The sequence below is a fragment of the Myotis myotis genome, unplaced genomic scaffold, assembly GCF_014108235.1.
Source record: "Myotis myotis isolate mMyoMyo1 unplaced genomic scaffold, mMyoMyo1.p scaffold_m19_p_3, whole genome shotgun sequence".
Taxonomy (NCBI): domain Eukaryota; kingdom Metazoa; phylum Chordata; class Mammalia; order Chiroptera; family Vespertilionidae; genus Myotis; species Myotis myotis.
The window spans coordinates 150,001,367-150,014,155 of record NW_023416335.1 but is presented as its reverse complement, the minus strand read 5'-3'; the positions used below and the strand labels follow the sequence as shown (position 1 = coordinate 150,014,155).

General features: G+C 41.2%; 1 protein-coding gene across 1 annotated transcript; it reads right to left on the bottom strand.

The window, feature by feature from the left end:
* Positions 1-7,077: 7,077 nt before the first annotated feature.
* On the bottom strand, positions 7,078-11,802 carry LLPH (LLP homolog, long-term synaptic facilitation factor). Its single transcript, XM_036300328.1, has 3 exons — positions 11,670-11,802; positions 9,642-9,853; positions 7,078-7,439 (listed from the first exon to the last, which is right to left on the bottom strand). The coding sequence occupies exons 2-3, from the start codon at positions 9,844-9,846 to the stop codon at positions 7,261-7,263; spliced, it is 384 nt and encodes a 127-aa protein (XP_036156221.1). The 5' UTR covers positions 9,847-9,853; positions 11,670-11,802; the 3' UTR covers positions 7,078-7,260.
* Between the last annotated feature and the right edge of the window lie 987 nt (positions 11,803-12,789).

The following is a 12,789-nucleotide window of genomic DNA, read 5'->3' as shown; positions in this document are numbered from 1 at the left end:
AATATCACCTCTTTATGTGAGCAAGGTGAGGCATTTTAGAATTTTGACAAATAGCACCCAATGTTGGTCTCTCACTGAAATTTGTAACTGTCTTCTCCCCACCACATATCTCAAACTGTTTCTTCTCTAAAGCATTAAAAAAAAAAATCCTGGAGCAATACAAAAGATCTTCAACTAACTTCTAGGAGCAAACAACATATGTTCTCGAACATCTGTGCTTTTCCCAAGCTATTTTTTTCCATTATTGTCAAGAGAAAAGTTTAGTGGAATGTTTATCCACAGAGGCACAAGTCTATAATACTCCCTGTTGATTACATATGAGACACAAAATATTAGTTTATTAAAAGCAGCTTCAACCATTGCTGTACAAAGCAGTTCTCCGATGGAACAGATTTATGAAGTAACAGCTGAAAGGTATGCAGATCACAAGATACATGACAAATGTACTTTATTACATGGATCAGAAATACCATATGTACTAGCAGTTACCCAACTAAGACTATTTAAAGGTTTTGCTGATATTGAAAACTATAAAGACACAATGTGAGAGTGAGAAAGTGTTTCATAAGATAGCATAATGACAAGATAAGTCATCACTTTAGGAAATTAAATATTCTGCATATTATAAAACTATGCCATTCTTTAAATTAAAATGCAGGGGACTTTTCCCCATTCATTGTTTAAGGCAGACGTTTATAACATTTTTCATACTTTAAAATGGAACGTAGTGGAACGAATACAAGACTTAACATGAACACATTTAAGATTTCAGATTGAGATACTTAAGTCGCAATCATGTAGCGTTAAAGACTACACAGAGCAAAGCAAGGACAATGCATTTAGACATGACAGCTTCCTGCAAGGCATTTCACTGGAAAGGACTTTAGCAGCTTTCAACCCTAATTCCACATACAGTAGTCCTCCCTTACCTGAGGTTCCATTTTCTGCAGTTTCAGTTACCTGGGGTCAACTGCAGTTTGAAAATATTAACTGGAAAATTCCAGAAATAAACAATTCACACCACTCTGAGTCATGTGATGAAACCCGAGCTACCCGGCTCCATCCTGCCTGAGACATGAGTCTCCCTTTGTCCTGTGCATCCACACTGTACACAGGGCAGTGAGACACTTTGAGAGACCACATTCACATAACTTTTCCTACATATACATGTGATCCTTGAACAATGCAGAGGTTAAGGGTGCTGACCCCACCCCCCATGCAGTCCAAAAACCACGTATAAAGTTTGACTCTCCAAAAACTTAGTTTGTCCTTTGGTATCTGGGGGGGATGGTTCCAGGACTCCCACCCAAATCTGCAGATGCTCAAGTCCTTTGTATAAAATGGTAGAGCAATGCATACAGTTGGCCCCCTGAATCCTTGGATTTCCAACTGCAGATCAAAAATAGTTTTCAATTCGTGGTTGTTTGAACCCACAGATGTGAAACCCAGGGATAAGGAGGGCTGGCTGTATATTTATTGAAAAAGGCCTATCTATAAGTGGACTATCCTATCTAATAAAGAGGGAATATGCTAATTGACCCTCACACCATCACAAAGATGGCGGCACACACAGCCAATAAGGGAATATGCTAATTGACTGCCCCACCCTCAAAGATGGCAATGCACACAGCCAATAAGGAGGGAATATGCTAAATGACTGCCATGCCCTCAAAGATGGCGGCGCCCAGTCCCCTCAGCCCCACCAGGGCGGCAGATGTGCAGCAAGGCCGGGCAGTGGGCCTAGTCGTTCTGCGCGCCTGCCTCAGGAGTCCCCCAGTCCCCTCAGCCTCCCAGCTGCCCAGGGCCGGCCCGAGGCGCAGGCAAGCCTCAGATGGCAGCTGCCCAGCTGCCCAGGGCTGCCCGAGGCTCAGGTAACCAGGGCCGGCCGAGGCTTGTGCTGCCAGCAGTGGCAGCTGCAGAGGTGTGATGGGGCGTCGCCTTCCCCTGATCGCTGGGTTGCCTTTCACCCCTGAGGGCTCCTGGACTGTGAGAGGGGGCAGGCCGGGCTGAGGGACCCCCCTTCCAGTACATGAATTTTCATGCACTGGGCCTCTATTATTATTATAATTGTTCTATTTTATTATTAGTTGTTGTTAATATCTTCCTGTGCATAATTTATAAATTACTTTTACCATAGGTATGTATCAGAAAAAACAGTATATATAGGGTTCACTGTCTGCAGTTTCAGGCATCCGCCAAGGTTCTTAGACTGTATCCCCTGCTGTAGATAAGAGAGGGAGGCGGGGGCGGGGCTACTGGACAGTGTTTGAATCCATTCTGCTACATTCCAACTGAGTGGCTGTCCAGCCTTAGCTTACAGGGTAGTCCTCCTGAGGCTGCCTGTTCTGCCTCCCAGCATCCTGGTTAGAAAGTTCTTCCCTAGAGTGAATCAGTCTCTCTCTGAAGCTTCCCATTAGAGGCATTCATTCATTCTACACGCTGGAACAGCCATGCTCACTATTAAACAGTGGCATGAATTTGGGCAAGTTTACTTACCTCTTCAAAACGGTATCCTCATCTGAAAATAGGAATAAGAGTATTGATCCCACAGCATTGTTTTAAGGATTAAATCATATAACATAGGTAAAACGTTTAACACAGTATGCATCCTCTAAATGTTGGTTATTACCATTATTCTACCAAATGAGTCTTATTTGACATCTCATTATATTTTTCTCCTGCTCTAAAATAGGTGAAGACCCTTAGCATTCAACTTTGCAAAAGTTAAGGGTTTTGTAGGCAGGCACACTTCTGGTCAGGCTTTCCTGCTATATGATGGGACCCTGCAAACAGCAGAGTGGCCTCTGACCTGCATGAGTACTAAACAGCTCCCCACTCCCCTCCAACAATTCCTTGTAAAATTCGTATGTGCTTGATATATATTTTTAATTCTCACCCAAGAATGTTTTTATTGATCTTATTTAGAGAAAAAGGAAGGAGAGAGAAAAGGGAGGGAGAAAGGGAGGAAGGGAGGAAGGAAGGAGGGATGAGAAAAAAAATTGTTTGCCTCTAGTACTAGTCTGTCCGGGGATTGAACCCGCAGTCTTTTGGTGTGCGGGACAACACACCTATCAACTGAACCACCCAGCCAGGGCTGCAATGGTATTTGTATATGCTGGCAAATACAGGGGAAAAGAATTCTATTTTGTACCTAACATGAATTTGAATCACTCTGCCAAGTGGCATCAGAAGTCAATCACTTAGCTAGTCAACAGCCCCAACATCTTCATCTCAATAGCAGTATTTATAAATTTGGCAATTCTTTTACGTCTCTTTAAATTTCTCCCATTTACCTTATTGTGTGGCTAGCACTTCACTAGTCTAAACCACACACCACTGCCCTTCACCATCATTATACAGTCTATTTCAGATATTCAAATCAAGTCAGCTAGTTATTTCCCCAACTCCTAAAAATCCTATCTTAAATTTGATTCAAATTCTGAACATATACAAATTTTCTAATAAATAAATATGTGAACTAGTGGGAAAAAAATGTATCTACAGCCATGTGACATTAAAAATAAAAAGAAGTGGTCAAAACCACTACTTGACTCTACCTTAAGAGTTTCAACTGTAGTTCGCATTTCTTCTGTTTAGTAGCTTGCACACCACTGACCTTGGGCTTCACCTTTGGGACTGGGTCAGCCCATGCTAAGGGAGTGCTACCCAGGGAACTCCAGTCTGGGCTAGGCCCAGAGATCTGAGAAGGGTTCTATAAACCATTTCTCTGCTAAAACCTATTCTTTATCTGATCCCAAGCTTGCATCATGGTTTGGACCAAAAACAGGTATTCTACCCTAAAACTACCTTTCTTTCCCAGCAAGTTTGTACATCCTTTAGAGGCAGAATAGCATTGTAAGATTGTAGGCTCTGGGGCCTAAACTTGAATCCCAGTTCTCTCAGTTTTAGCCATAGGGCCTGTGTGCCTCAGTTTTCCCATGAGTACCCAACTCATAGATTGCTGGGAGGATAAGTTAATACTGTGATTGAAGAGTTTAGGATTAAATAATTTAGACTAAGTCCTGATATATGAAGCAACCAATAAATGAAAGCAATTTTGATTATCCTTATTTTTAATTTTAAAAAAAATAAATAAAATGTTACATTCAATTCAGAACGTGATTGAGCCCACTCATCCTAATTTCAAAAATGATTTGGTGCTTAGCTTGAGCTCCATCTGGTGGTTTTACAGCAATTCCCTGGAAAACATGAGTCAAATAAAAAGATGACAAATTTTCGAAAAAATATTTTACTCATTTAAAAGATTTAAGGATGTTGCTATACTTCTTTTTAATTTTTTTTTAATCCTCACCTGAGGGTATGTTTTCATTGATTTTTTTTTTAGAGAGAGAGGAAGGGAGAAACATCCATGCAAGAGAGAAACATCAACTGGTTGCCTCCTGCATGTACCCCAACTAGGGATAGAACCCACAACCTATGTATGTGTCCTGACCAGGAATCCAACCTACAACATTTTGGGTGTAAAAAACAAAGCTCTAACCATCTGAGCCACCTGGATGGGCTATACTTCTTAATTATAATCTTTAAATATAAAGCAACAAAAGAGTGATCATATCCTATACTCATTTTTGAATGCCAGTCCAAATTTCCTGCCAAAATTTGGAGGGGGTAAATCTTGCTGGCAGTGCAGTCCACCAACTCTGTGCCTTAACGGCCCCAGTCTCAACCTAGTGCAAGACAATTTCTTTTTAATAGCCTTTCCAGAAGCTATAGGACGCTTGAGGACTTGTTTCTCAAATAAGTTATTGACAATGGTGTTTGATTTTGTTAACTTTATGTTAAATCCTGACTGGACAAACTTCAGGACTGGACAAAATTAAGTGAGCATACCAACATCATTATGAGGCCCTGGATGAATGCTCAAAGCAACTACCACTGGAGTCAAATTAGAGGTTATCAGCAACAGAAAATGTATCTTGGGCACTGGACTCTTGGGCAAAATCCAGTAAAACAATACCTGACAATGTTGCCAAAATATAAATAAGCACTAAATGGGTAACATCACCGATACAGACAATTCCCAATAGAAAAAAAGGTAATTTAGCTAGTATATTTAGGATAATGTTAGCAACTTTTTATTTCATAAATAAACATTTATTTACCTTTTCCTCACAAACTCTATTTGTTGTTCATAACTATACCACAAGGCAAAAAAGGCCATGAATGACATTTATTTTCCAACTCATCTTTTTTTCCTCTAAATATATTTTTATTGATTTCAGAGGAGAGGGAAACATCGATGAGAGAGAATGATTGGCTGCCTCCTGCACGCCCCCTATTGGGGATCAAGCCCGCAACCTGGGCATGTGCCCTTGACTGGAATCGAACCTAGGACCCTTCAGTCTGCAGGCCAATGTTCTATCCACTGAGCCAAACCGGCTAGGGCTCACATCTTCTATTAGATTCTTTGAGAAAACTTATTTTAAGTATTTAAAAATTATCCACTAACTTTTTGGTGAACTAACACTGAGTAAATTGAGAAAAGTCTATTACATAAAATAATTTTTAAGATTTTACTGGCATTCAGTTTTATAACTCAAAACTCCTAAAAGATTTGGGTCATGTCCTATTTATCTCTATATTGTACCCCAGCCTAGCAGTTTGCCTAGCACAAAATTTGTGTCCTGATGACTAAGTGACTTTATTCTAACAGATCCCACTTTTAATTTAGTTTTTTCCTGACGTCAACAGCCTCTTCTGAGTAGACATCCGTAAAGGCAGACATCTTGTATCGTTCCTTGTGCCCCTAGCACCTGGAAAAGACTCTGGCACACAGTAGGCACTCAAATATTTGTTGTTCCAGTGAATATATAGTGATGGTTAATATTTTTACAGTGAAATTTCAGAGGGAACGCTAAGTTTAATTTTTTTTTTGTTAAACTTCACCCGAGAATATTTTTTCTATTGCTTTTCAAAGAGTGTGGAAAGGAGGTGGGGGGGGGGGGGGAGAGAAAGAGAGAGAGAGAAACATTGATGTGAGAAACACATTGACTGGTTGGGTTGCCTCCCACATGCACCCTGACTGTCCAGCACTTGGGGGATGCTAAGTTTAAATGTTTAAATGGCTTAACTAAAAGTAAACTTAGCCCTGGCCAGTGTTGGTCAGTGGTTAGAGCACGGGCCTGTGCACCAAAGGGTTATGGGTTCGATTCCAGTCAAGGGCATGTACCTAGGTTGCAGGTTCAATCCCCGTGTGGGAGGCAACCAATGGATGTGTCTCTCACATCAATGTTTCTTTCTCTCTCCCCCTCCCTCCCTTCCACTCTCTCTAAAATAATCAATAGAAAAAATATCCTGGGGTGAAGATTAACAAAACTAAAAATAAAAAATAAGAGTAAATTTAAATAAGAGTGAAATTAGTAAACTGTAGCAAGACAGAGCCAACAAAAATCATTTCATTATACAAACATTTCCAACAGTATATTCTATTCTTCTGAATACTAGTTTTAACAAGTCAAAGCTAAACAAGTTTCTTTATTGCTAGATCTCTATAAAATAATACTGAGCAAATACTTTCTGTGTATGTAGCACTTCCCAAACTGATATGACTACAAAATGTATTTTTTCACCACACATCTGGAAAAATAGATTCTGAGAAATATACTCTTGGAAATGTTGCATTATATTAGGCTACATAATAAAAAAACTGATAAACATTACTCTAGTTCCCAGGATATTCTAATCTCCTTAAAAGATGGATCATACTAACTAGTACATGTTAATAGTCTATCTAAAAATTTAAAAGAAGAATCTGGACTTCTCCACTACCAGAATACCTTAAGGATACATGAAAGAAAAGATATTCACGATCTAAACAAAATACCTTTCATTATGAAGTATACAAACTCAAAAATCCAAACAAGTACTGCTGATAAGATCCACTGACATTACATTTTAAAATAACATTATATAATTAGTCTTCTTTAATCTTAGTATAGTATCACTTATCTTTACTAATACCAAAAACCACAACCACATTAATATTTGATAGAATCTTGATGTCTGAAATCTAATCCCTGTATATCAGATAGCGTCCAATTAAAATATAAGTATAGCTTTCATTCATCAAAGGAAATATTTTATTCAAATTTCTAAAACAAATTTGAGGTGTTATGTTGGGTTTGAATTGAAGAAAAAGGCCCAGTTAAAAAATGGTTTTCCTTTGATAGAAGCTGAAATAAGTGTATACATTCTAAGCAAAGATCTGCCCCATGTGGCACTTTTCAAGTTTTTAAAAGTCTACCAGGCTAAACCCTTAGCCGCCTTCGCTGCTTTTGCTTTGCTTTTCCCCTTTCCTTTTTCTCGCTTTGCCTTCAGCCTTTTTCTCTGCCTCTGGTTCATCCATATGGGGTACTGTCCATGCTGGTCTAGAAGAGTCTTTTTGTTTCTCTTAATGTCAGTCTCCATTTTCATGTCATCTGAATAAAAAAATGGAAACGCTATTAATACTCACGACTAAAAAATCAACCCTGTAAAAGAGCATATTAATGCAGTGAGGACATCAATAGTGAAAGTGGTCTGAAACTACAAAAGAAAAAACAAATCTCTCATTTGACTAACTCTGAAAACCCCTAACAACACTTTCAGTGGAGACACACACATGCTGTCAAGTGTTCCTACAACTGTGAAAGACAAGTATTTGTGAGCAAAGAGACATCACCTTCTTAATCACTAAAAAACTTTCTAAAGAATGTTGTCATGATTGTCCTTCTTTAGAATAATAAAGGTTAAATAGGAACCATTAAGGATGTATGAATTTGAGTTACTGCGTTAGGGGTAAGTATATGGTTCTGAGTGAGTTACAAGAACATTTCTTAAATTAGGTGCCTTCTTGAGCTAAATAAGACAGCTGAGCCATTAAAAAGTGTACCCACACTTCTAATGGACGGGCCTCAGAAGTAAATGAGCTGATTAGGAATGAATGGCCACTTCTAATACCGTGAACTAGGAAGAGGAGGAGGAGCAGTAAGCAGCAGGATTTAGATGACAGAGATGGAAAGAAAATAGAGAATGACTGGATATATCTCAGGGCTACCACACTTTTCTAGCCAGATCACATGAAGAAATCCAGCTCTACTAACAGGAGACTTGGCAGGAAGCTCAGTGCAACCATGCTGTGGTACATCTACCACCAACCTTACTTATTGTGAAGGACATGCCCAGAATGGCCCTCCCTGGGAACTGACCAAGGTATACAAAGTCTCCCATGCTTTCTACCACCTGACATTCACTTATCTGGTTTACTTTCTCTCTTCTCTAAAACAATGGCAAGTCTACTAGAATAGAGGCCTTTTCTCTAATATTCATTATTTCCACAGTACCTGGAATAACTAGTTGATGAATGATTATTTTAGGTGCTATTCTAGATTCTAGGGACATAGTGGTCCAAATAACCTCCCTGCTCTCAGGGAGTTTACAACGTTCTTTTGAGAGGAGAATAACAGAGCAAACCTCAGCCTGTGGTAAGCAGTTTTTTAAAGAGAGGTTCTGTACCTCTGTCTATCAGAATCAGATTTAGTAACACATGGTAGACTCTGGTAAGCACATGAAAAGACAATGTAGTGTTTTAAGCATGAAAATAAAACTTGATTTATATTCTAAAAAGATCACACTGATTGATAGGCTGAAAAAAATCAGAAGGGAAAAAGAGCTGAAGAGAGAAAAGGCAACTATCATAATTCAGTCAAGAGATAGTGATCATTTAAAGTGAAAGCATAAATGAGAAAAACGAATAGATTCCGTTGTATTTTGAAGATACTCAAGATGTGCTAATTGTTTAGATGTGGGAGTAAAAGGAAAGAGGAATCAAGGGTAACTGTGAGGTTTGTGGCTTAAGAAATTAAGTGGGTAGCTGAAGGAATGGAAGGGGAAACTTGAAAGCAGAGATGAGGAACCATATTGAAAACAGGTAGATTACTAAATGGGGAGACACTGTGAAGAATGGGAAAGGAAATTTCTAGGATTCGAAAGTTAAGGAATGCTGCTCTTTTCCTTAATCACTGTACACCACATAAATACACTTCTATTTTAAGACCCCAAGTATTGTGAGTGCTTAATTTAATTTGTTGTCAAAGTAGTGTATTAACCAGGTGAAAACCAATGAATCTTTCTCTGTATTGAAACTATAATATACAGCCTCCAATTTTAGACTATGATTAAGACAAAGTGGTCTCTAGAATCTGTCAAAATCAAATACAGGGAAACTTTATGAATTTTTAGGATAATGTAAGTGCAGAGGACTCTCAGAGTGGGAACTGGTTCTTGCAAAGGGTAAAATGAAGAAAGATCTCCTTTTGTCCTGCCTCGTCCCTGACTGAATTGTGTACCTTCCAATGAGGATGCCTAGGTTTGCCTACTCCTGTAGCACTGTCTATTTCTGAGACATTTGGGCTATTGCATAAACATCAAAGGCCCACTCTGCAGATCCCCAAACGTGCCTATTCACATGAACTGGCTATAAAATAGTTTAGCACAGGATCTCTAGCAGCACCATAAGCCTTCAAAGAATAATGTGGGCATGGCAGGAGGTTTGTAGGGATGCAAGGGTGGGAGTGAATGGAAGACAGGAAAAAAGAAAAAAAGTCATAAAAGGAAACTGACAGAGTATCTTTTTAACTCACCTTTGTCATCTTTCACCACACACGGGGTTTTCACTTCAGAGTGTTTGGGGACCACCACAGTTGCTACCTCATGAACATCTTTCATTAAAACATCCGTATCTACTTTAAGAATACTTTTAAGTCTGCTAAGCTCCTTTGGGGCATTCTTTTTTCTCTTTTCAGCACGCATCTTCCTTTTCCACTTACTCCGTAAGCTTTTAGCCATATTTTATCTGGAAAGTGAACAAAGATACATATTAAAAAGTAAATATGTACCATCAAAAAGGGGCAAATGCTGGGAAAACCGAATCAAAAGGTATCTCTACAAAACATAAACAAACGGAAGGTAAAGCTCTTTACTCTGTTCATGATTTATGTTGGCTTAATGTGCAACTTCTGTGTGGATCAACATGGCCATGTACAGCCATGAAATAGTGAAGAACACCAAATCCAATTCCCCTTGGCCACTCACTAGCTGTAAGTCACGCCAATTCTGAAAGTTCCTGGAGTTTCCATACAAGATGCAAAAATTTAATTTCCCCCAAGATGCAAAGAGCATCACCACCTTACATTTAGGCAACGACTTACAAATCACAAAATGCTTTTATAAATATCTCTTTTAACTGAATTTTGACTTCACTCACTCCTACAGGACACCCACCCCTTCAAGTCAATCTAGCCGTCTTAAAGTTGTCCAGTTCCACTGCTGCTTTCTCTCCATCCCTTATTCCCAGCCCTAAATCCTCCACAAGGTGGTTAGTGAGCTTTTAAAAACTTAGAGCAGCCCTGGCCAGTGTGGCTCAAATAGCTGGAGCACCATCCCGTATACCAAAAGGTGGTGGGTTCGAGTCCCGGTGAGGGCACATATCCAGGTTTTGGATTTGATCCCTTGTTAGGGTTTGTGCAGGAGGCAACCTATCTAAGTTTCTCTCTCACACTGATGTTTCTCTCCCCCACCCCTTCCTCTCTAAAATCAACTAAAAATAAAATTAAAAAAAACAACAACACAAACACACAACTTAGGAACACATGACCGCCTTTCCTTAATGACTTTCCACCTCCTATCTTCAAGATCTACAAGGTTATTTGTGACCTGACTCCTGGTTCCTTCAACTCTCTCTCCTCTTGTTCCATTTCACCCCCAACTGCATCTGAAAAAAGTCCAACTCGTGACAATGCAGGGACAGTGGGGATGTGACCAGAGGGGGGAAGGAAAGGATTATAAAGAGTTTTTAAGGATAGTTTTGAGAGTGATTTCTATCATTCTCTTAATTGTGCTGGATTTATATTTGCATACACTTATCAAAGCTTATATATATTACACACTTTAAACATATGAAGTCTGTTGTGCTAATTACACATCCATAACGCAGTTATATAAATCGTTATGACACGGCTTGGGTGGGAAAAAGCCCAAACGATGTCCACATCGGTCCCTTTCCATTTGCTCTCCCGTGCCTGAGAACCCATCTTCTCAAGGCTTGCTCTTCACTTCACTGCCTGAGAAAGGGCTTCTCTGCCCGTTAGCTCCCCTCCTAGTATCGCCTATGACAGATCCTTCCCGTCCTTTTTAAGATGTGCTACAGTCTGAAACTGCGTTTATCTTCTGTCACCCCCGATGGACTGTGAGCTCCACTGGGCAGGGACTACATCGGTCTTTTTCACCGTTGGATCCGCCGATACGTAACTCTTTGCACATAGCAAAGGTTAAAAAGACTTGCTGAATTAATAATGACTAGTGGGATACCATTTCTTTGGACGCCAGCAATCACAAACTCAGGCTTTTCCCTTGTGAATAACAACCCCAAACCCGTATGCAGTGGGGATGGAAGGATTTCGTTCAACAGACTTGAGGGCCGAGGTTAACCCGGCCAGACTGAACGACGGACTCCAGTGTGCCCGGAACACCGATGCCCGAGGGCCGCCGAGACGAGAGGCCCCTGCCCCCAGGAGCGGCCTGCACCTCAGCCTGCCCAGTGATGGACGAGACTGCAGGCGGGCTTCTCTACGAGAGGCAGAACGGAGAACCAAGTCCCACGCGCCACATACCTCAGGTTCACCACTCACAGCCCACACGCTCCAAACGACCCGAAGCCCAGCACTTCCGCCTTCCGGGCTGCCTCGCCACACCGCCCCGCCCCGCCCCCTGGCGCGTTGCACGCTGGGAGCCCATATCCGGGCACGCCTCCAGAGGCGGGGTCTTCTGAAGTTGCACGCTGACGCGCTTCCGGCGTTTGCCGGCCTGCAGGCCTTGGAGCCTGGCTCCTCCCAAACAGGTTCCGAAGCGGAAGTTGAAGAATGCGGAAGAGCCCCGGTCGAGGTCGGGGCGCCCGCCAGGCCCGCTTCCCGAGCGCGGCGGCGGCAGTCTGACATTTTAACCCAACGAGTGACGTTGACCCCCGGACCCTGCTGCCAGGTAAGGAGCTCAGAGCCGGCCTTTAGCTCTCACGTTCACACAGTACTAATGGATTCCCGCCGAAACATCCTCCCATGGGCACAAACTATAATGGGGTAAAGGCCTAGGGTAGGGGGCTTTTTAAAAAAATTAGCCCGCTGTATTTGGTCAAACATTTAATTAGTTCACCCCTAATGCCTTGGCAGGGACAGACCAAATGACTTCGCAGGCCGGACGTTCCCTACCCTGTATTAGAACTTCTTTCAAAAATAAATGTATGTACTGCGTTTTAGAGAAAGCTCACTTCTACGTAGTTCAGATTGATTGCATCTTGCTTAACATACCAGGCCAAGGCTATTAAATAGACATTTGGCACAAGAAGAGAGAAAAAGACAAACTTATGAAAATGTCTTGGTGTTAAATATATGCCGTAATTCAGCATTACTAATGCTTTAAAAAACTGAATTTTAACCTAATCTTCTCTCCAGTTTGTATAGTTAAGTGGCCTTGGAATATTTAAAAATCCCTATTCCATTCCTTCATCCATTTGTGTGTACTCTGTGATGAGCACTGTGTGATGAGCACTCTGCTGGGTATACAAAGATGAAGGAAACCCCACTACAGACTTCAGGAAACTTGAACCCCTGATGGAAGGACAAGGCTTCGGGGGTCAAAGTGGACATTGCTTCTCCCCCCTCACAGGGTGGACGGATGCTGTGGGGCGGGAGGCACAGTGGGTCGCACTGCGTACCTGACAGGAAGTGGGCTGTCTCC

Excerpts from the sequence above, each read along its gene's own strand:
- LLPH (XM_036300328.1), bottom strand. The coding sequence starts at position 9,846 with ATGGCTAAAAGCTTACGGAGTAAGTGGAAAAGGAAGATGCGTGCTGAA. Across the intron at positions 7,440-9,641 it reads TGTGGTGAAAGATGACAAAG|ATGACATGAAAATGGAGACT; the intron begins GTGAGTTAAAAA and ends TTTTTTATTCAG.